We start from the raw sequence: 24,918 nt of genomic DNA, 5'->3' as shown, positions 1-24,918 counted from the left end.
TAGCTTGTAGGAAGAAAGATACATTGGAATCTAAGACAAGTAATAAACTTTACACTGAAGGTAATCCAAAGGATTACAAAGAACAATAAAGTACTCTAAACATTTTAATGTCTATAAAATCCACAGATGTCCCTCCCTCCCTCCCACCCTCCCTCCCTCCATCTCTCTCTAATTCACCCTGAAGGCAGTGCCCTCTATGAATTTACAATGTTGAATACATGGCATCATTTCAAGAAAGTTCATGAATAGATGGAACAGGGTTGGCAGCTGCATCGCCAATATTAAGAAAAATGAATAGCGTTTTTATCCAGCAGCATTTCTCCCTTTATTCTCACACAGTGTTGATGTGCACTTAATTCTTCAGTAAAAATACCCAGAGAGGAATGTGATATTGAGAGGTGTTTTCGTTTCTGAACGTGAACACATCAGTGTGCTCAAAGGTTTTCAATAATGAAATTCTCAAACTTACTTTTTGTACTAGCAATAGGTGATGTATTATATCTGTAAATCATAAGCAAAATTAAAACATCTTGAGGATTAGAGAATTTAGCGAGGCATGGATTTGAAAAAAAAAATCTTAAAGGCTTGAACTTCCACATATGTAACCAATTAAGAAAGGCTGTCTCATAGAGTTAGTTCTCTATGGTTCTAAAGGACAGATTTAGAAATTCACAGAACTGAAAAGGTCCGGGTGAGATTACTACATAAGGACAAAACATTGTTTTGGGGAAATCAATGTACTTTACCCCAAAAGTGAAACAATACATGAGGCTTCAGAATGTGGAAAGATGGTCAAAGGAAAATGACATTTAAAATAAATGTATAATATTAATAAAAACTGAAATGCAGTACTACTTAATGGTTAATTTAGCTGACCCATTCTCTTGAATATTGACATTATTATATTGTATTTTAATTACGAATCAAATGTGAAAACTAGAACAATTCATTTACAGAATCCAAGCTGATATTTTAAAAATAAAAATAAAGATTGTAGTGGATAAAAAACTAAGTTGCATTAACTTGAAGATGTGATTTTATAACTTGTTTTAAGCTTCATCCATCCATGATATGAATGTCCAGCATTAGAGAAGTCATTTTGAGACTGATTATTGTGACTGCATCTGGTAAAACACAAATTAAATATAAAGTGCCAAAAAGGAAAAACTGACAGTCTGTAAAGGAACCCTTGTAGCTTACTGAGAGAAGCTTCAAGATTAGCATAGTTTTCTATAAATTTCTATATTTTTCCGGGCAAAGAAGTAACTATGTACCTGTGTTTCTTAATGTCATTGATTCCATTCTTCAGATTTCCCAGCCTTTCTGTTGGATTTTGCCTAAAATAATAATTGTTAAAAGACAGTTTATAATCATTATGATTGAGTAAATTTTAAAATTTGACATTTCTTTATTCTTTCATTAATTTATTCAACAATATTCATAGATTAAGTATCTGGGTAGAGGGGGATAAGAAACACATGTTCTAGGGGAGTTACTGTCAAATTAGAGTTAGGAATATATCTACGTCTATATCTATAATATATATGTATATAACTATACTTACATATTTATGTACATATCTATATTTCTATCTATATCTATAGATCTCCTAGTGCTTTAAATGCACTGGAAATGATTATGTAAAAGAACAGGAGGTGGCTATTTTACAAACTCTGCTGAGAAAATCAGATAAAGCTTTAGAGAATCATTTACACCTCAGCTGGAAGCATGCAGAAATTTCTGTTGGCAACCCACAGCTAAGTTTCATGTTCTGTATTTATTAAACTTTAATGCTTCTAAAAAAGTTCAACTGTGCGGGGAAAAAAGCAGCAACAAAGTAAAATTCAAACAAAATTATATAACTCTTCTGTTCCCTAATAAATTATTTTTAATGGTAGATAGAAATTTGTGAGTAATCGAAAATAAGGCCAGGGCCACGGTCCAAGTTGGTGGTGCAGGAAGAACCTGAACTCAACTCTTCCCATGAACACACCGAATCTACAACTACATATGGAACAATTCTCTCTGAAAAAGACCTGAAAGCTAGCTGAACAGTTCCCTCACAATAAATTGTAAATGTGCCCCACAAAGGCAGGTAGGAGAAGAAGAGACAATCTCGCCAAAAACTCCACCAATCAGAAGGGATCTCACAAATCTGAAAATTCTCCCTGAGGAGCAAGGGGTCCACATCAGTCACTCACTCCAACCCTTCGGAACCTCAATGGGGAGTTGAGCCCCTAAAATGTCTACCTTTGAAAACCAACAAGGCTCACATTTAGAAGACTTATAGGTCTGCAGGGAACTGACATGCTTTTTCTAGGGCTGAAACACAGACGTATTTGTCCCAGGGACCAGCACAGAAGTATTAGTTTGAAAAGTATGTAGAATATATGTAAAGGAGAGTCATTGCTAACCTTGAAGTGTCTGTTGGAGAGGGAGGGGCCAGTTAAGACTCTCTCCCGGATGGAGGTGCTGTACCATTTTTGCCCTCTCCTTCTACCTGGGCAGTGTCAGCAAGCACACCCCACCCCAGAGCTCTCTGCAGCTTCTCAGAAGTCAGCAGGTACACCCTAGCCACACCCTCTCCCACCACCTCGCTAAAGCCAGCAGTTCACACCAAGGACATATTAGACCAGATAGACCTAATAGATATATACCAAAAACTCCATACAAAAGCATCAGAATACACATTCTTCTCAAGTTCACATGGAACATTCTACAGGAATTCTACCAATCATATGTTAGGGCACATAACAAGTATCAATAAATTTAGAGAAGACTGAAATTATATCAAGTATCTTTTCCAACCACAATGGCATGAAACTAATAATCAAGTAGGAGAAGAAAACTGGAGAAATCATACATATGTGGAGAGTAAATAACATATTACTGAATAATCAATGGGTCAATAAAGAAATTAAAGCAGAAATAACTTGAAACAATGAAAATGGCAATACAACTTAACAATATCTACAGGATGCAGGAAAATCAGTTCTAAGAGGGAAGATAATAGTGATACAGGCCTATCTCAAGAAACAAAAAAATCCCAAACAATTTAACTTTACACCTATAGGAACTATCAAAAGAACAAAGCCAAAAGTTTATAGAAGGAAGGAAAAAATAAAGATCAGAGCAAAAAATAAAAATAAAATAGAGACTAAAAGAAAGGATCAACAAAACTAAGCTTTGGTTCTATAAAAAGATAAAATTGACAATCTTTAGCTAGACTCACCAAGTAATAAAGGAAAAGAGCTCAAATAAATAAAATCAGAAATGAAAGAGAAGCTACAACTGATACCACAAAAATGCAAAGGATCTTAAGAGACTGCTGTGGACAATTATATGCCAACAAATTGGATATCTAGAAGAAACAGATAAATTCATCCTATATAATAAAAGGCTACTATGCAAATTGACTGGACGGCAGAATGACTGGTCACTATGACACACACTGACCACCAGGGGGCAGACGCTCAATGCGGGAGCTGCCCCCTGGTGGTCAGTGCACTCCCACAGGGAACACCGCTCAGCCAGAAGCCGGGCTCACAGCTGGCGAGTGTTGCAGCAGTGGTGGGAGCCTCTCCCGCCTCCACGGCAGCACTAAGGATGTCCGACTAATATCCTCTGAGGGCTCCTGGGCTGTAAGAGGGCGCAGGCCAGGATGAGGGACCCCCCCCCCCCCCACACACACACACACACACACACACACAAGTGCACGAATTTCGTGCACTGGGCCTCTAGTAGAAACATAGTATTTTAAGACTTAATCGTGGAAAAATAGAAAATCTGAATAAACTGATTATTAAAAAGGAGATTGAATCAGTAAACAAAAATATCCCAACAAACAAAAGTCCAGGGCCAGATGGCTTCAAAGGTGAATTCTACCAACGTTTAAAAGGAAGATTTATACCTAGCTGGTTTGGCTCAGTGGATAGAGCATTGGCCTGTGGACTGAAGGGTCCCGGGTTTGAGACCAGTCAAGGGCACATGCCCAGGCTGCGGGCTCAGTCCACAGTGGGCGGCATTCAGGAGGCAGCCGATCATTGATTCTCTCATCATTGATGTTTCTATCTTTCTCTCCCTCTCCCTTCCTCTCTGAAATCAATAAAAATATATTTTAAAAATTAAAATTAAAAGAAGACTTAATACCTATATTTCTCAAAGTCTTTCAAAAAATTGAAAAGAAATGAATGCTTCCAAGCTCATTTTATGAGGCCAAACCAGGCAAGGACACACATACACAGAAATTGCAGGCCAACATAGATGAACATAGATGCAAAAATCCTCAACAAAATATTAGCAAACAAAACATGCACCATGATCAAGTAGGATTTATTCCAGTGATGCAAAACATCTGCAAATCAATCAATGTGAAACATATTAACAAAATAAAAGGTAAAATTATATAATCATCTCAACAGATTAAAAAAAGCATGTGACAAAATTCAACATCCATTTATAATAAAATCTCTCAAAAGAAGTATAATGTATTTCAACATAATAAAGATCATATGTAACAACCTACAGATAACATCATACTCAATGGCAAAAAGGTCAAAGTTTTTTCTCTAAGATCAGAAACAAGAAAAGGATATCCACTCTCACCACTTTTATTCAACATAGCATTAGAAGTACTAGTCAGAGCAATTAGGCAAGACAAAAAAAAGACCTCCACATTGGAAAGGGAGAAGTCAAACAGTTATTATTCGCAGATGATATAATTTTATATATAGAAAACCCTAAAAACCTCACCAAACTATATTACAAAGCTATATTAATCAAAACAGTGTGACAGTGGCATAAAAACAGACACATAGATCAATGGAACAGAATAGAGAGCCAAGAAATAGGCACATGTATATATGAACAATTAATTTATGACAAAAGAGGCAAGAATATATTATGGGGAAAGGATAGTCTCTAATAATGATGTTGGGAAAACTGGACAGCCACAAGCAAAAGAATACTATCTTTCACCATACATATACATACATACACACACACACACAAATAACTCTAAATGGATTAAAGATTTGAATGTAAGATCTGTAATCCTAAAACTCCTTAAAAAAACCACATAGGCAGTAAGCTCTCTGACATTAGTCTTGGTGATGATTTTTTTGGATCTGACTCCAAAAGCAAAGGCAACAAAAGCAAAAATAAATGAAATTACATAAAAAATAAAAAGCATTTGCAAAGCAAAGGAAACCATCAACAAAATGAAAAGACAACCTACAGAATGAAAGAAAATATTTACAAATCACATATCTGATCAGGAGTTAATATCCAAAATATATAAAGTAATCATACAACTTGATAGTAAAAAAAAAAAATTAAAAATGTGCAGAAAATCTAAATAGATGTTTTTTCAAAAAAAGATCTACAGATGGCCAACAGGTACATGAAAAGGTGTTCAACATAATTACCAATCAGAGATATGCAAATCAAGACCACAATGGAATTTCATTTTATACCTGTTAGAATGGCTATTATCAAAAAGTCAACAAATAAAGTGTTGGCAAGGATATAGAGAAAAGAGAACCCTTGCACATTGTTGTTAGAAATATAAATTGGTGTAACCACTATGGAGAACAGTATGGTGGTTCCTCAAAAATTAAAAATAGAATGACAATATGATCCAGCAATTCTACTTCTAGGTATTTATCCAAAGAAAATAAAAACACTCATTCAAAAACACAGATGCACCCCTATGTTCACTGCAATATTATTTACCGGTGGCCTGGTGCACAGATTCGTGCACATTGAAAGGAAATTAATTAAAAGATTCATGCAGTAATTACATTGCTGCAAAAAATTACATGTCAAAATAGTATATAAACTATACTATTATAAAATTAAAACATGCATGCAATTGGCACCAGAGAGAGCTTTATATGCATCGCACATGAACAAGTCAAAATTTATTTTTAAATTGCTAGTGTGCATCATGTGTACCGGTTGGTCGGTTGGTTGGATGGATGGACGGATGGTCACTTAGCCTTTTATATATAGATAATAACCAAGCTATAAAATCAACCTAAGTGTCCATCAATGGATGAGTGGATAAAGATGATGTGATGTTCATCAATGGATAAGTGGATAAAGAATATATATATAATGGAATACTACTCAGGCACAAAAAAAATGAAATCTTGCCATTACAACATGGATGGACCTTGAAGGTATTATGCTAAGGGAAATAAATCTGACAGAGAAAGACAGATACTGTAGGATGTAACTAATATGTGGAACCTAAAAATAAAACAAATAAACCAACAAACCAAAACTCATAGATTTAGAGAACAAAATAGTGGTTGCCCGTGGGGAGGGAGGTGGGGTGGACAAAATGGGTGAATGAGATCAAGAGGTCCAAACTTCCAGTTATAAATAAGTCATGGTGACGTAATTTACAGCATGGTGATTATAGTCAATAATATTGCAGTGAATATTTAAAAGTTGACAAGAGAGTAAATCTTAAAAGTTCTCATTACAAGAAAGAAAAAAATTTTGTGTAACTGTATGGCGACAGATGGTAACTAAACTTATTGTGGTAATCATTCTGCAGTGTTTACAAATATCAACTCATTGCATTGTACATGCAAAACCAATATAATACTATATGCCCATTATACCTCAATAAAAATAATAATAAAATAAGGCTAGAAGAGTGCTTTTTAAAAAAAAATGAAAATTGAAAGAGAGCATATAGTAACACTTTATTATCACCATTGGTTTTTTCTCAAAATAACAAGATTGTAAATTAATTACTCCTTTATTATGCTAAGGTTTGTGGTTCCATTTTGCTCTAACAGATAAGGATGACTCCTAAAGCAACATGAAAATTTTACATCTTTTCTAAGTCAGTACTATGATTCCTTAAATAAGGTCAACTCAAACTCCCAGTATAGACTGCAACACAGAAATGAATTTTCTTTAATTATATTTTAGCTACAGAGAAAAGTGCAGAAAGTAAATATATACCTAATTTAAAATGTGCAGAGACAGAAATAAGAAACTTTCACACTTTCCCCAGGAACAAGAGGTTTCTAAGTGTCATTCTCACCTGCAAAGCCTCCTAATCAAATCCTCAGGTTTTCTTGTTATTTTTCTGGGAAAATCCATTTTTTCAATTCCTTTGAGAATCAAATTGTAGGTCATCATTTGGTCAGTCCCAGAAAAGGGCGGGCTAGAGAAAAGACAATGTAGGACACTAGGACCAGGTTCTGAGACACATGTACAACTAACACCTTCTTCCCTCCCCCCCTCCATTATTTCCTTCCTCTCTCCCTCCCTCCTTCTCTCTCTTGCATTAGTTGCTCTATGACAAGTCTGGAGAAACGGTAGAAAATAATTTCATCAATTTCACATCATTTAACAAATTACACATATACCCATACAAGTAATTGCTCAGGTATTGGTAATGGCTAAAAAGAAAAATAAAGTGGGAGGTGACCAAAAATGACAGAGAGGTGTGATTTTTTTTTAAAGACAGAATAGATACAAGAAACTTCTCTCATAAGTTGACAGTGGAGCAGAGGTATGAATGAAGAGAAGGAGTGAATGAACCACACCTTTAACGGTGGTCAGAGGATTCCAAGACGGCAACACAAAGGCCATGAGTCAGAATAGGTATGGGTTGTTCTTGGAGCAGTGAGGAGGGCAGTGTTGCCAGTGGAGAGAGTAAGCAGGAGAAAGGGATATAGGAGACCATTACAATGTTATATAGATCTACTGGGCTATGGTAAGGACCTGGGATATGTTGTGAGTCAAATGATCTAATTTACAGCAGCCATGGTAAGCTTATTTTCTCCCCCCCTCTTTAAAGTGTGGACCATAAACTGTGATGGTGATAGTGGTGGAGAAAGGCAGGCATGGCAGCCTGGACTAGGATGGTAGTGGCGAAGGTGATAAGATGTGGTTGGATTCTGGATTTATTTAGACAGTAAAGCAAACAGGACTAGCTGGTAGGTGAATGTGGTGTAAGGTAGAAAGAAAGAATTCGAGAATGATGGCCAAGTGTTTTGACCTACTGAATGAAGCTACACTGACTCAGAAAAGAATGACTGGGGTGGGGTGTGGGTGCAGGGGTGCAGAGCAGATTATGAGGAATGCAGAGTCATGTTTGAACATAAAATAGAGATGCTAAGCAGGCAGTTGAATTTCTGTGTATGACATTCATGGAAGAGCTTAGAGCTGGAGATATGATTCCGGGAAGTCACCAGGCAGTATTTAGGATCATGGAGCTTGATGATCACCCAGGGAATGAGTAGATCAGTGATGGCGAACCTATGACACACGTGTCAGAGGTGACACGCGAACTCATTTTTTTGGTTGATTTTTCTTTGTTAAATGGCATTTAAATATATAAAATAAATATCAAAAATATAAGTCTTTGTTTTACTATGGTTGCAAAGATCAAAAAATTTCTATATGTGATACGGCACCAGAGTTAAGTTAGGGTTTTTCAAAATGCTGCCACGCCAAGCTCAAAAGGTTCGCCATCACTGGAGTAGATGGAAGAGAGATCAAGACAAGAAGTGGCCCAATACTTAAGTGGTCAGGATGATGAAGGGGACCCAGTAATGGAGACTGACATGGAGCCACCAGTGTGGGAAAAGAAATGGGAGAGAGAGAGAGGTCCTGAGAAGAGAGTACTTCAAGGAAAGAGTTACTAAGATGAGAAAGAAAGAACTGGGAATTGAATTTGAATACCATTTTAATGCATACACTTTGCTTTTAAAAGCACTTCCTAATCTATTCTACTGTGTCCTTTAATATTTGAAAAATAACGATGACTTTCGTGGACTGCTTGCTATTTCTCAGTCATGCTTGAGAATGTTTTGATGCTGAGAGTCCCCACTCTGGGTAATAAACCTGTAATAAGGTCAGTGTGCTAACTGTTAGCGATCTGTTTCCCCTGTAAAGAAAATGAGGTAGGAGACAAAAACATGGCTATAATATTTTCAACTCGTTTATATATTTACAACTATATTGCATTTTGTTTTTTAGTTATTTTCTCATTTTCATTTATCTCCTGACTCTAGAGTTCAGGGCATATAAAATTATGTTTTCTTGTGCTCTACTCTGAAAACCTTTACCAACTTTTTTATGACAGCTCAAGCCACCTTAGCAACTCCAAATTATTGAGGTTTCCTCCCCACTTCCTCATTCCCTCATTTGATTTTCCTTCACCTTTAACAATTTATCCCAGTTGGTGAAGACTGAAATGTTTATTCTTCAGTGACCTAAGGGAAATATCATGTGTCTCTTAGAAATGCAGCTAACAAATTTTCCAGGGATGAGAAAACAAATTCATGAAATAGAATTCCTTGTTTCAAGACCTTAAGCGACTTTCTCTCTGAGTGACTATCTGGATATTCTTCCCTTCTTTCCTTCAAAATTTTAAGCAATGAATATCTGAAATTTATTACAGATAATATAATCTTCCATATCTGTTCGCTCAATGCATATTGACAAGGACATAGAATGTAGTCACAGGTAATTGAACATTAAAATTTGTAGTGTAAAAAGTTCAAGAAGATTCCGTAAACTCATTTTGTAAAATATGTGTTGAGGCTTGAATTCCCATCAATGGGCTCATTCTGGTATTTTCTTATGCCATTCCACATGCAAATCCTCCCTGAAATTAAGACTCAGAATATTTGGTTATAAAGGCTTATAAGGATAGGCAAATCAGTAAATGAAAAATGGAGGTACAGAATTGGAAAGATAACTGATCCGAATCTGGTGGGTATGTCCATGCACTATGCTACATGACATGTATGTAATGGAAAATGCATCACATTTAGTCAGAAGATCTGGGATGAAATCCCCAATCTTAGGCAGGTTGCTCACTGCCCTGGACTTCTAATCTATAATATCTAAATCATAAAATAATCAAAATTTAAATTGTAAAAAAGTGATAAAGTTTCCTGCTTTAGCTTCCATGCAAGTTTTTACAAAGGTAAGTGTTCTGTAAACTAAAGTATTTTACAAATATGAGTTGATATTACATATAGCCTATATATGTACGTGGGTGCGCATGTGTGATTATAAATATGTGTGCGCATGTTGAATATTTGGAATCTTGGATTCATTAATATACTCCCTTAATCTCTTTGGGAATGACAATTCAATTTTAACTGCTAAAACCTCTGCTGTGTCATGTCTCTGTTAATTAGCACCTCTAGAAAGCAGATGACAAGGGGAATGACATTTAATTTCAGCAATGTTGCTTTCTCTTAGCATTTCTGGTTAATGATTTATTGGGAAGATAGAAGAACATGGCTAAATTTAGTTTAATTGATCAATGAATTCAATTGAAACATGATTACTATTTTATCAATTACAAAACTATACAAAAGAAAACAATAACATAGCCTACAATTTCATTCCTTTTCTTATTCTTATGCTGTATTATCAAAACTTTCACACACTTAATATGTTATCTACACTAAGAGGGCTTGCCATTCTAGGTAAACCATAGCATTCTGTGCGCCTTTCTTTTACCTTCCTGCATCTTTTCCCTACATTATAAACTAGCAAGCATACTATGTGTGAAATAATGTAAAGACGAAAAGGCATCACATTCCAAAATGTTAAGCTCATAAATCATTAGTTATTTTGGCACTTCTCCGAAGAAGAGGCAGAACACAACTTGTAAGGACTTACTTGCCAGTCAGGAGCTCATACACTAGAATTCCCAGGGACCAGAAATCCACACTGAAGTCGTGGCCTTTGTTGAGAATGACTTCAGGGGCTACATACTCTGGGGTCCCACAGAATGTCCATGTTTTCTGTCCAGATCCTATTTTCTTAGCAAATCCAAAGTCAACCTGGAAAAGAATGTCAAGGAAATTTTCAGAGACCATAAAAGTCATGTTCCTCTTTAAGTCTCTCCTTAACTTCCCCCATTTTCTTCTACACTCTCATCTTTCCCTACACACACACACACACACACACACACACACACACACACACACACACACACACCCTTCTGGTTATTCTTTTGTAGGGCCAAGTGTAAATCTAACTACACTGGAGTGTGTTCCATGCACACACTTCTGCACTCATAGCCCCTAGAGAAAAGCTTTAGCAAGGGGAGACCAGAACACCACATGTGCAGCTCGGAGCAAGCAGGGCTAAAGTCATTTTCAAATCAATGGCGGCATTCATTGGGAAGAGGCCAGAAGGGGGAACAATGGACTTGAAAGTCCATCAGAGAGGAAAAAATAATAGCAGGATTGAGAGTTTGGGAAAAGACCACTGATGAAAAGAAGGGGGTTTAAAATTCTCGACAGTCTTTAAAAACTATTATGCACAATGTCTGTACCCTCTCAATTTTGACAGTCCAAAGGAAAAGCCAGGATCATCCCAGCTGACCCTTGGCTGGATTCTATACACTCTTAGGGTGGTGGTGGTGAATAGTACCTGCATTAACTTATTTATTCTGAATATAATATTAATTCAGCCAGCACCCACTATAGGCCAGGCTCTGTGCTAGGTGTACAGATACAGAGTTGACTAGGAGAAGCCCAGTGTGTTGGGAATACTTATCCATATGTGATTAATATTATGCCGTGTAATACATGATATAGAAGATGATGCCAGCTCAGAGGGCTAAAAGAACATATATCTGGAGCATGAGGAAGAAGGTTGGGGAAGATGCCAGGTGGTGGCACCGGAGCTTGGCCCCGACTAATGATTAGGAACTTTCCCAGGCTAATGAATGGCTGCTATCCTCCTCTGCCTTTTCAGAATAGGCCGCTCCACTTCTCTGAGACTCTATTCAATGGACTTTGTGCACAGAATAGAGACAGGAAAGGAGGCTGGAGCGACAGAAGCCCCACTCACTGAATCAGGGCAGTGTCCACGACTGACATTCTGCCCTGTAAAACAAACAGTCAGTTTCCTTCCACAGGGGTTATTTAGCACATACTTTTCATCTTCAATACATACAGATATTATTTTAATAAAACTGCCCTCCACCTCCCTCAAGTAAACAGACACACAAATTATACCTGGGCTTCAACATGCACATTTTAATAGCTTCATTACCCACACTATCTCAATAATATGGCAATAACCTTGGCCAAGAACCTAAATAAGGTCAGCATATCAAAATAGGTCCTCACTTAGAAAAGTCGGAGTCAGTGAACTATGAAATGCAGTCCTCATTTATTCATCCAAATAGTAACATTTAAAATCTTCATGTTTACCTTACATAAATCTTAGAAATTTACCTTCTTACTAATACTTTTTAGTATTTATCACACAATAGCATGGGTTTCCTTATTAGAAAAGGAATTTAAACAACCTAATTAGAAGTGGGCTTTTGCTGTTTTCTTCAGCTACATAGAGTGACTCATAGGACTGTAAGAGATGGCTGTGGATATTATGAAATTAAAATTTGTAAACAGCTGAGATTAGCATATCTACTTATTCCTCAGAGAAAGAGCCATTATGAAAATCCTAGGTAATTTTATAAAGACTCAAGTTTAAGAGCCAAGAAAGCAATGCTTATGCATTTTTTAATGTATGCATATGTGGAAATATTATATTTTCTTGTTTTGAAACAGCTTTTCAATTCATTTTATAATTGCTATTTTCCCCTTTTATGGAGATTGGAAGTTTATTAGATGTTTAGGAGAATTTTTATAGCTCTAAAAGTTGTAAATTTTAATTTAAATAGCTGGTTTTGCTTTTATAATATCTGCATGTTGGCCCAAAGAGATGGCAATAGTTCCATTAAGATTTAAAGACTTGCCCTAGCTAGTTTGGCTCAATAGGGAGAGCATCGACTTGCGGACTGAAGGGTCCCAGGTTGATTCTGGTCAAGGGCACATGCCTGGGTTGCAGGCTTGATCCCCAATAGGGGGCATGCAGGAGGCAGCCAATCAATGATTCTCTCTCATCATTGATGTTTCTCTCTCTCTCTCTCTCTCTCTCTCTCTCTCTCTCTCTCTCTCTCTCTCTCTCTCTCCTTTCCTCTCTGAAATAAATAAAAATGTTTAAAAAAAAAAAAGATTTAAAGACTTGCCCAGCCGGCATGGCTCAGTGGTTGAGCGTCATCCTATGAACCAGGAGGTCATGGTTCAATTCCTGGGCAGGGCACATGCCTGGATTGTAGGCTTGATCCCCAGTGTGTGATGTGCAGGAGGCAGCTGATCAATGATTCTCTCTCATCTTTGATGTTTTTCTCTCCCTCCCTCTCCCTCCCTCTCTGAAATCAATAAAAATATATTTTAAAAAAGTTTTAAAGACTTATGAAAAGTTACCTCTTTTTTTTATATCCTTTGAGCTTAACAACTTTATGTAGTCAGAGGAAATTGACATGCAGACCTATCCATATTAGATTTGCCTAATATACCCAGATCTTCTGATGTCCAATTTTCTATATATTTTCTATAAAAATTCACACTACCTCCATACATTGAAGAGAAAGAGAACAAACATAAAAATTTGACACCACACATAATAATGTCAGATAGTAGTGACATATGCTATGAAAAAACCTACAGCAATATTAGCTACAGAAAGCAATCAGGAAACGCTTCTCTGAGGAGGTAGCATTTGAGTAGATTTCAGCAGAAATTTAAGAGAACTAGGAAAGAGCTCAGTAAAAATCTGAGCAAGAGTGATTCTGCCAGAGGAAGAGCTAGCGCATAGCCCCCAGCCTTTGGGAACACCCATGGCAAGTTCGAGGACAGACAAGAAGACCAGTGTGGCTGGGCCATATGTAGTAAACTGGTAAGCCACACGAAGAGTTTTAGATTATTTTCCCTAGAAGGCCATTACAGTATTAAGAGAAGGGGTATGAGAGGCCTGGCTAATGTTTTAAAAGGATCATTCCAGAAGACAAGAAAAAACATAACACTTTGAAAAATTCTACTAGCAAAACTGAGCTCTCAGGAAGAATGTCTGGAGACGCTGCACACAGGTCTTTTTCTTTTCTCTATTAAATCCCCATTATTAAAGACAGTTTATATTATGCTGGAAAAACATGACGTCTCCAAAGATTTTAAGAAACTAGGAGGTTTTAAGATGTTTCTAAATCTGCAGTGATGACTGCATCCTTCCGAAATAGAAAAATTAGCATGTGGCTTCCTGGAGCTGGTGTCCAGTATTAGCTTTTCCCCAGAAGTTTCTCTCTGGGTAAGTAAATTTGTCAGATATTGGTTCTCCTGGTCGCTTAAAAAATGGAATCAAAATGACCAGTCTAATGAAGCCCGATGATTCATGGACACACAACATTCCAAAAAAAATATATTTATGTGGCATTTTGAGGGCACTTACTTTGCCCAAGTCTAGACAAGGGTAAAATGGAATCTGTTCATCCCATCCGCCAACAGGCAGCAGTGGATGGCTTCCCCTGGACAGAAGTGAGAGCGAGGGAGGCTAAGGGATAAAATGGGTGAGTCCTTCAGGAATCGGTGTGGGGGCATGGTGACGCACCTGAAATACTTGGAATGTTTAGTAGAATGTGGGCAAGATGAAGAGAAACTTGGCATGCACACGAACAAACTGGGGGGAAAAAATCGGAGGCTCATCTGATATACCACCACCTCTTTGAGCAAGATTTACAGAACCAATTTCTTTTCTCCCATGAGGTTCTTTAACACTATTTATATTCCACAATTATACCCCTTAAGGAAGCATCCTCTAGTTGTGTGACCAGCTCCTTCCTTGAGAAGAGGCATTATATCTTACCCATTTTGTACCCCCTACAGAGTTTTAATGCAGCAGATGCTCAACACATTTTTAGTGAAGAAAATATGAATAAAAAGACTGCTATTAACATCAGTTTCAATAACATATTTATACTCTTTAAAACAATTTTGTGAGCTAGAAACTATTATCCTAAGTTAAAGGTGAGAAAATTAAAATTTAGGAAGGTCATGGGTATCTGAGGTGACACCTGAACAGGTTTCAAAGGGAATATTATCATAAGTGAACTGATGATGAAGTAGAAGGTATTTAAGGGGAAAGAATTGGCATATGTTAAGCACTTCAGTGGGAAAAGCTTGATTTAATAAGCTTTTATCATTGAACTAGAGGCCCGGTGCACGAAATTCATGCATGGGTAGGATCCCTAGGGCTGGCCAGTGAGCAGGGATGATCTTTGGGGTGACCAGCAGGGCGATCAGGGGCCCCTGCGTTGAGCATCTGCCCCCTGGTGGTCAGTGCATGTCATAGTGACCAGTCGTTCCATGGGTCGTTCCACCATTTGGTCGATTTGCATGTTAGGCTTTTATTATATAGGATAAGAACTGCTTATAATGGTCTGGAAAAATAATATAGATGGAGCATATGACTATTTTTAAGTAAAGAAATCCTTGCTACATATAAAATATTGGGACATGTATTCAAGTTATAAAGCATAAGAATAAAAACACCCTGCACCCTCTACCAGTTTAATAATTGGAACAGAACCATGTGGAAACCCTATGTGCTCCTCTCACAGTGTCTTCCTGACCATTGCCAAGAGGTCACCATTACCCTGAGTTTTGTATTCATCATTTGCTTGCATTCATTTCTGATTTTACCACATAGATAACATCCTTAAATAATTTACAGTTCTCATATTTAAAATTTTTAGATAAATCTTATATCTATTATTGGTCAAATTGCCTCTTTTCACTTGAAATCCTATATGTGAATTTAATAAAATAAATATTATAGTACATTTATTTTTACTCTGTATCATACACCATTGAATTGACACAGCATGATTACGTTTGTCTATCATGCTATTGCTAGACATTTGGATTATTTCTGTGTTCTACTACAAAAATGCTTCTATCAACATCATTTTCCATGTTTCCTAGTGGACTTGTGTAAGACAGTGAAATTGCTGGGTCAAAGATGTGGTATCTTCTATTTTACTAAATATTGTCAAGTACTACACAATGTCTAGAAATAAACCTAACAAAAATGTAAGAGGTTTGAGAAACTTATACAAATTTATAGAAAGGCATTAAAAATAATGTAAATAAATAGGCTCATTCTTCTTTCTTCTGGGCACAGAGCTAAATAACATAACCCAGCCTTCTTTGTGCTGATTGTGACCATGCGGCTCAGTTCTACCTACTGAAATGTGAGCCCATTTTTGTGCACCACCCTCAGACATTGGCCATCTCCATGCCTGTGGTCAACAAAGAGCAGATTTGAAGTTGGCAGAGACATAAGATGGAAGGAGCCTGGGTTCCCTGAACCACTGCTGCTCAGGAAAATCCATTATGTGAGGAAGAAAGAAATTAATGTAGAGGTAGAGTTTAAACAGAGCTTTCATTGAAGCCTGGCAAGCTGATACTAATGTTTATGTAGATTAACCAAGAGCCAAGAATAGCCAAGACATTTCTGAAAACAAGAAGAAGAGGTTGGGAGGACACTCTCTCAGATATCACAGCTAATTATAATGCCACTAGAGGCCAGTGAACGAAATTTGTGCATTTGGTGGGGGGGGGGGGTCCCTAAGCCCAGCCTGTGCCCTCTTGCAGTCCAGGAGCCCTCTGGGGATGCCTGACTGCCGGCTTAGGCCCATGGGGAGTGGGCCTAAACCAGCAGCCAGACATCCTTAGCGCCGCCGCAGAGGCGGGAGAGGCTCCCACCACCGCCACTGCACTTGCCAGCCATGAACCTGGCTTCTGGCTGAGTGGTGCTCCCCCTGTGAGAGCGCACTGACCACCAGGGGGCAGCTCCTGAATTGAACGTCTGCCCCCTGTTAGTCAGTTCGTATCATAGCGACAGGTCATTCTGCCATTCAGTCGATCTGCATATTAGCCTTTTATTATACAGGATAGGCTTAAACTAATTACTAATGAGCGGGGATGTAAATTAGAACCATATTGGTTTTATACTTACAGAAGGGAAAAAGTTAATATCACTAAATGAAGGTGAGGATTTAGAACACACTGCTGCTAGTGAAGTGAGTGATAATACAACACAGTCCCAAAGGAAAAATACATATATTCCTAGTTCACTAAGTAATTTTTATCATAAATAAATGTAAAAGTTTATGAAAAATTCCCCTGCAGATATTGAAGTGATATATAATGTTTTTATTTTTTAATCTTATATTAAGACAGTGACTTGTTTTAATGAATTTTTTAATGTTAATTGCTTGCATTCCTGAGATATATCCAACTATGTTACACTGGATTATCACAATTTGTGTTCTTTGTAGTGTTCAGTTTGCTAATATTTGGCTTATGATTTTTGGATTACATTCATGAGTAATATTGGACATTTATTTGCCTTTTCAAACGAGTTTTCTTTGGAGAATCAAGTTTACATTAGCCTCATAGGATAAGATAGTGTAAAGATGCCCAAATACTCTCTACTCCACATAAATCTCTGCTTTAACTTTATGATGTTCACTTATGATAGCATATATCTGTACCTCTTCTCTTTTACTTTTGATTGAAATTTCCACAGATTTTTAAATTTTATTAATTTTTCTAAAACACCAAGCTTGCTTCCATATCCCTTTTAATTTATATTTTATTAATTTGGTCTTATTTTTAAATGTGAACTTATGTTCTCTGGAACTTTATCTCTGAAAGTTCTTTGTGTCTCGAGTTGATAATGTATATTCTCTTGCAGAGAGAATATACATTGATTCTTGGAAACTTGGGCATGCTACCAACATGGATCAATTTTCACTTATTCTTGCTTGGGTTTTTCCATCCTTAAAGACTGGGTACCCAACCTCCATTTGGCCAAGATTTCTTAGAAAAGATTCTAATATTCCTCTACCAAAGGCCCAATAATTAGAAAAGCATGTTTTCTTGCATTTACTCTTTGTACATCAGATTTTTTTTCTTGTTTTATATTTCCCTGAGGGTGTAATCTGTGTGATTCCTGACTCTGTGCAATGTTCTGTTTCAACTTCCCACACTGTCCAGGTAGAAGACTTGGTCTCCTGTTCCCAGAGGGTGAAGCTATAAAATCAAACCTCCAGGCCACCTAGGATTGCTGGGTGCCCACAAGATAGCAGGTTCAATGTTTGAGCTCCATCCTATGCCACTGCTCAAGCTTGGCTCCCAGCCTCAAAAGAACCCCAGTGTTGTCTCATAAATTCAGCCATGCATGCAGTACTGCTTTTCATGTTTCATCCAGTAATTTTAGACATTTTGTGGTGAGAGGATTTCAGGATATCTAGTTTCGATATATAGCTAGAAATGGAAATATCCAACATGTACTTTTTAATCTCTAAAGGCCTTAGTTAATCTTCATTTAGTTGGCTGGCAAATGAGTTAGCAGGATGGATAACAATGGCCACCAGGAGAGATATTTATTGACCTTTATGACTGCAAATACTGACTATGCTATCTAATATTTTAAAAAGAGCTATGACAAAAAACGAATTGAACAGATATCTGCGTCCCTCATGGTAGTTTCACTTCTAGAATATCCCGAAGTTTTACCCTAAAGAGCTGTGCCAATGAAGGGGTTGTGAAGAAGAGGAGTGATTGAGGCCTTGTGTTAGAACCTCACCAATTCTCAAAGCTGTCTTGCATGGATAAGATAAAGCTTGAATGGATCAAAATGTTTCTTGGAAGGTAGCCAGATTTCACATGAAAGGACTTTTATTTTACTCCTTTACTAGGGAGAGAAATTGCTTAGCAATTACAGATAACAAATTCCTAAAACTAAATTATACACTGCAACATGTAGATGAGAAAACCTATGTCATCAATTGTTAAATATATTAGTTGCAAAATGTTTAGCACACAGTAGCTTTACACATAGTCAACTACTCATTAAATAATAGTGCCCATATGTAAAAGTTCTGATGTGAGAAACTCTTAATATCTCTGTAAATGCTAAGTTCAGAAATGGTTTCATGCTCTTGCGGTACTGACAAAATGGACTCAGGAAAACTCAGCCTGGGTCCCTCATCCTCACAGGGTCACCTCCTAAGGCACGAAAGTGCCTTGACTTCTCTTAAAGTATGACTTCCCGGTTCTCATATAGTTTCTTACTGCAAACAGTTTATGTGACAGTAGCATTTTTTCTTTAGTGTGACACGCAAGGGGATTTATGGTAGGCATTAGAGGATTACAAAGATGGATAGCAAGACAAGTCTCTGTTCCCAAGGAGCTATCATCTAATGCCGTGATCCTCAACCCTGGGTGTACTTTAGAATCATATAGAAAGATTAAAAAAAAAACACACAACAACTACCCACATTCATACATGTATCTTTTCTCCCTATACAGACAGTGGATCCATTCTACTTTCTTTCCTTATCTTTTATAGCCACTCCCTGTATATAGCAAGAATCTGTTAAAACTTAGTTACAATTATTTTTAAAAAATACTAACAAAATCCAATTTTAAAGGCATTCTATAATGTGAATCCCTAAGAGGACTTAAAAATATGGTTGAAACATTAATTCCTAGGCCAAAAAGAGTGTGCTGTTACACTGCTCCCAAGGTTTCAAAGACCCCATCCACCAAAGTAGGAACAACAGGTGTATCAGTATTAAAGGGAAACTGCAACTATCACACAACTCTGTGTTTGGAAATATCTCACATGATGCTATAAGTCAGAGAATTTGTCTTACCAATTTCAGATAGCCCTCAGCATCCAGAATTAAGTTTTCTGGCTTCAGGTCTCTGTAGATAATACCTAGTCGATGCAGGTAATCAAATGCTTCAGTCACACAAGCCACGCAGAACTTGGAGGTGGGTTCATCAAAGCTGCCTCTGTAAAAAAATCATGTTCCCTCTTAATGCTCTCGAAATACATCTCCGTTGTCTATTCTAGGTGTCAATTACTGTTTTGGTAAATTGATGCAACATAAATGTTTTCTAGGACAGCAAGATTAAAAAGTACTTTACACTGCCCTAGCTGGTTTGGATCAGAGGATAGAGCATCGGCCTATGGACTGAAGGGTCCCGGGTTCCTTTCCAGTCAAGGGCACATGCCGTGGTTGCAGGCTCCATCCCTGGCCCTGGTTGGGGTGCGTGCAGGAGGCAACCAATTGATGTTTCTCTCTATCTCTCCCCCTCCTTTCCACCCTCTCTGAGAATCAGTGGTAAAATATCCTCGGGCGAGGATTAACAAAACATAACAAAAAAAGGAACTTTTCACTGCCAATGATTTAGACTGCTGATCATAAAGAAATGTAGGGTGATACTAGATGCAAATAAGAACTGCTTCACTAAAATCAAAACATCCACGTTCAAACAACTGTTTCTGGTAATTACATATAAACATATAAAATTGAAAAATTTTTTAAAGGTTTTTTTAGACATTTATGGAGAAATGCAACACTGGAGAAAATGCAACTGCCAAGCTTGAACCAGATGTCTGTAATTGATTGCTTAACTAAAAAATGACTCAGGTGATCCTGCTCATTCCCTGTTTGTAAAGCATGTAACCACAACTTCTTCCTATTTGGGGCACTTTGATGATATTTGAGCTGCCACTGTCAGCACTGTGTGCGTATGTGTACATAGTGAATTGTTAAAATGTGGTGGTGATTTGCTGCATGGTATAATGGAAGGATGTGTCTTTGGGGTGAAGGAGACTGGCTTTGACTTCTGCTGCTTCCACTCACTGCGTCCTTGTGCAAGTTTTTAGCTGTTCTGAGCCTCGGATCCCTATCTATAAAATGGATTTACTACTTACTTAACAGTGTTGTTTTGAAGATCAGGTGCAGTGCCTAACAGGAGGTAGAAATCCCCTTTTTTAAATTGATTTAGATTTTCTAAATCAATTTGCCTGTTGAAGCAAGGATGGAAGATGCAAATGCTTTTGCAGGTGTCTTGCAACCCTCCTCATACTTCCAGGATCTCCCCATTCGGATCCATCCAACAATACATTCCTAACATAACATGTTTATCTTCTACTCAGATGCTCAAATGGTCTATTATTGACTAGGTGTGATGCTCAGCCTTGAATGAACATTAGAATTGCCTGAGAAGCATTAAAAATCATTTACTGGACCCTATCCCATATGAACTGAATCCTAATCCTCGGTGTTAGGGCCCAGCATTTTACTCTGTAAACGATCCCCATGTGACTGTAATGTGTAGTCAGGGTTGAGAACCACTGGCCCAGGTAATTCTCAAAATGCCTGGCATTAGCCCTGCCCCGCCCCCCCTCCCCACAGCCACCCCAACATAGTGAAAACCTACCACCCATCTCCTCTGCTGCTGCCCTGTTTTTCACTCAAAGTCTGCTATTCATCATCCAGAAAAAGTCCCAATCCTATCCCAACGCCCCTGCTGTATCTTACACTAATTACCTTTCATCTCCGCCTTTCTACATTTGGTCATCCTCAGAGTTTGGTTCAAGTCCCTCTTTTACCATCACATTTTTCTCTCTCTCCTCTTCTCTAAGCTAACTGTCTACCATAGTGAACTTGCCTTCAATTAGAAACTGCCAATTTCTTTGTCATATTTAGTTTTCACACACAACACAATCTTTTTAAATTCTATATACTATTTTCCCCAATAAGCTCAGAACTCATTGGAGGAGAAGTTTATACTTTCCTTGGTTAGAAAAATCTCCATTGTGTTGAAAATCTGGGTGGAGAAAAAATGGCGGTTTTGATTGTTTGAAAACTATCCCTTTTATAAAGTTGAATCTTTGTAGATATCTCTGTTTTTCAGAAAAGGCTGCACCACTGCCGTCCTCCCTTCATCTCCATTCTAGAGACTCGCAATCAGAAGCATCTGGACTTGTATCTTCTCTGTCTCGTACTAAACATGTCACTGGGGATAGGTCATACTGTCCCCAAGCCTGGGATAATTTCATCCTTAACGTGGGAAATTCAGACAATAATAAATTTACAGGGCTCCTATGACATAATTATAATATTGTCTGAGAAAATATCACTATTAGTACCTTATTTTAACAAGTGATAATATCTTCTTAGAATCATATATTAACTACTTTCTTCATGTCTCTTTAAATGGTCATGAATATAACATCCTTTAGACCATTTGTGAGTAGACAAAAGTTATTATTTATAAAATCTCTGTTCATTACCTGTCCCTTAATATACTCCATAGCTCCCCACCTAAGCAGGCTTCCAGAAGCATGTATACATACTTATTGTCCTTGAAAGTACGATACAATCTGTGAAGACATAAAGACATGGTTATTAGAAATCTAGTTTTAAGACCTCCTTAAAGGTGCTTTAGAGCATCATTAGTAACATTTGAGCAATGGTCCTCTTCTCCTTCCAAACCTCCTACAGCTACACTGGCTTTCTACTTGACTGCTCTGTAGTCTTTCCTGCTGCCTTGCTTTTGCTCATGTTGGCCCCTTTACTTAGACTGTCCTCCCTCTACATACAGACAACTTCTTAATCTCAATTTCACTGTAAAAGTATTATCCATTCCTCAAGACCACGCTCCGAGGCCATTTTCCTGATAAAGCAGCTCATTATCCCACCTACCAAATATGGCCTCTTCTTCCTCCCCAAACCCAGAGACCTCTGCATATACCTCCTTTAAGATCTGTCTTGCATAACAGTCATTCATACTCAGGTCTTACATCCTCTAATTGGTCTCAGGAAACAGACTCTGAGATAGAGGTCTGCAAGAAGTTTAGTGGGAATATACTTGGGAAAAGTACTCTCCGGGAGAAAGAAACAGATTTGGAAAGAGGGAGAGTTGGGCTATAATCTAGTTTCAACAAAAGCCCTAGCGTCAAGGAGATCTGCCATCACAGACACAGGCTGTACCTGGAGAGAGAGTATGATCGTGGGCAAGGGGGTTCTCTATGCCTAGAGCCGTGGTCGGCAAACTGCGGCCCCTTGAGTGTGGCTCTTCCACAAAATACCACATGCAGGCACGCACATACAGTGCGATTGAAACTTTGTGGCCACACTCAAGGGGCCAAAGAGTCGCATGTGGCTCATGAGCCGCAGTTTGCCGACCACTAGCCTAGAGCAATGGTCAGAGAAGGGCTGAGCCATAGTCCTCAGAATGTGGGGGAATGACACCCTCAATCCTGATGTGGAACCTGAGCAGGAAACTGTATTTCCACATTAGTGAAAGTAGCTTCTGTCTTAATCAAAAGACCCCTTTTCTCCCTACCATCATGTTCAAGCTACAGTGGATAGTAGAGCAGCCATATGATGCATAGAGAGCAAAAACAATCTGGCACAGTGGGCTCTGGAACCAGCTGCCTAGGCTTGAATCCCTAATCAGCCATTTATTATCTATGCAATCTCACTTTACTTATTGTTCTTCTTCAATGAGGACAATCATAACATGTACCTCATTGTTCTATTATGAAGATCAAATGATGTATTCATTTGATTAGATATTGATTAGATATTATTGATCACATATTAATTCAATATATATATGTCTATATATTGTATATAAAAATGTAACTTTTAAAATAAATGTTTCATTTTATATGTATATTATATATATATATACTACTTAGAGTGCCTGACATGTTAATTTCTCAATAAACATCATTAATATTTATTCTTAATATCATTACTATCCTACTATACGCCAAGAACTTCGTAAAGAGCTGGAAATGAGTAAATAATAAAACCTAATCTATGCAATAAAGCTGTTCATCAAAGTTTGTTTATTAATTATTGCTTAAGAAAAAAAGAGGGGAATGCATTTTGGGAATATAGTTAATATAAAGATAATTGGATGACCCTATTACCAACATTGCCTGGTTTCATGTTTCTTTTTTTAATACTGAAATAAAAGTGGGGAATATGGATTGGCAGGAAGATTTTTGCAAGGCATTTGATCAAAAAGTAAAAATTCTATTCTTGAAGGGGCACTTTATATCACCCAGAAATCACCAAAGCTACATGACAGCCATATATGAAAAGACAAACTGACTTACACCAATAACCCATGACTTCACAAGTAAAGACAGCCGTGGCCTAGAATAACACATTTCTCTTCTCTTTCAAGCTCTGGTGATAGCTACCGACAGACCAGTAACTATCAGGAGGTGGGACTTTCGGCATTTGGGCATCGTGAGAAACCACGGTCTGTCGCTCCTTGGCAGCCGAGACGTGCCCAAATGCCACTTCCAGCAGAAATTCAACAGCAGCACGCTCCCTGAGGGAAGCAATGAATTCTTGCTTCCCAAATTCTGAATTAGGTCTGGACTAAATAATCAATTCAAATCATTTCAGTTAATTTTACACACACACACACACACACACACACACACACACACACACACACACACTTTCCTGACATTTACTCAAGAATAAAAGGACCCGGGTGTTGACTCCAGGTCTCAAACTCGAAACGTGTTATGTACTGCTGTTGAGACTGGGATGGAGAATTCAGAGTGGGACCTCCCCTTCCTCCTCTCCACCCCCCTGCATAGAAACACTCATGAAAAGAGCCTCACACCCGCAGTTCTGGGAGCCGAATGCTAACTTACTTCACAACGAAGGGAGAACACAGCTCCTCCAGGATCCTCTTCTCAGAGTAGACATGCTCCTGTTGCTTAGTATCCACTATGTGCTTCTTCCTTATGCACTTCATAGCAAAGGCAACATTCTCATTTTTTACTTTAACCTATGTAAGAAGAGAAAGATCCCTCAACACTCACTTACTAGGAAAGACTGACGACATCTATATAAAACATGTTCACTAAGGAGAGTTAAAGTTCTCAGTATATATGAAAACAGTATGGAAGTTGTAACCACTTAGCCCTCTGGGAACTGAGTTTTATTCAGGGGTACACACTTCCCCTTCATTGTAATTTCCACAAGAGTCCACGTAGCTGGAACATGGTTCTAAAACATTTGTATTGAAACAAGAAAAGAAAAACTGTAGTTAGATTTAATGTTTAGAAATCTATTCAGTTTTGAAGAAAGTTAATGTTTAGAAATCTTTTCATGAAAATCTTTAATGAGAAGTGTTCTTTGATTTTCAAAACTAAACATATTAAATCAAG

At 37.7% G+C, this 24,918-nt stretch overlaps 1 protein-coding gene across 5 annotated transcripts in view; it reads right to left on the bottom strand.

Annotated features, from left to right (window-relative positions):
• Window positions 1–24,918, bottom strand: part of PRKG2 (protein kinase cGMP-dependent 2) — a 92,315-nt gene that overhangs the window by 9,845 nt on the left and 57,552 nt on the right. For all 5 annotated transcript variants that reach the window (XM_059667421.1, XM_059667399.1, XM_059667405.1 and 2 more), the window contains 6 exons: window positions 24,400–24,536; window positions 22,006–22,095; window positions 19,571–19,712; window positions 10,672–10,835; window positions 7,064–7,186; window positions 1,275–1,337 (listed from right to left, as the gene is read on the bottom strand). In XM_059667421.1, coding sequence (XP_059523404.1) covers window positions 1,275–1,337; window positions 7,064–7,186; window positions 10,672–10,835; window positions 19,571–19,712; window positions 22,006–22,095; window positions 24,400–24,536 — 719 coding nt within the window. The remainder of the gene's footprint in view (window positions 1–1,274; window positions 1,338–7,063; window positions 7,187–10,671; window positions 10,836–19,570; window positions 19,713–22,005; window positions 22,096–24,399; window positions 24,537–24,918) is intronic.

This window comes from Myotis daubentonii, chromosome 1 (genome assembly GCF_963259705.1).
Source record: "Myotis daubentonii chromosome 1, mMyoDau2.1, whole genome shotgun sequence".
NCBI classification, from domain to species: Eukaryota; Metazoa; Chordata; class Mammalia; order Chiroptera; family Vespertilionidae; genus Myotis; species Myotis daubentonii.
The sequence above is the reverse complement of the archived record's forward strand: the minus strand, read 5'-3'. Positions and strand labels throughout refer to the sequence as shown.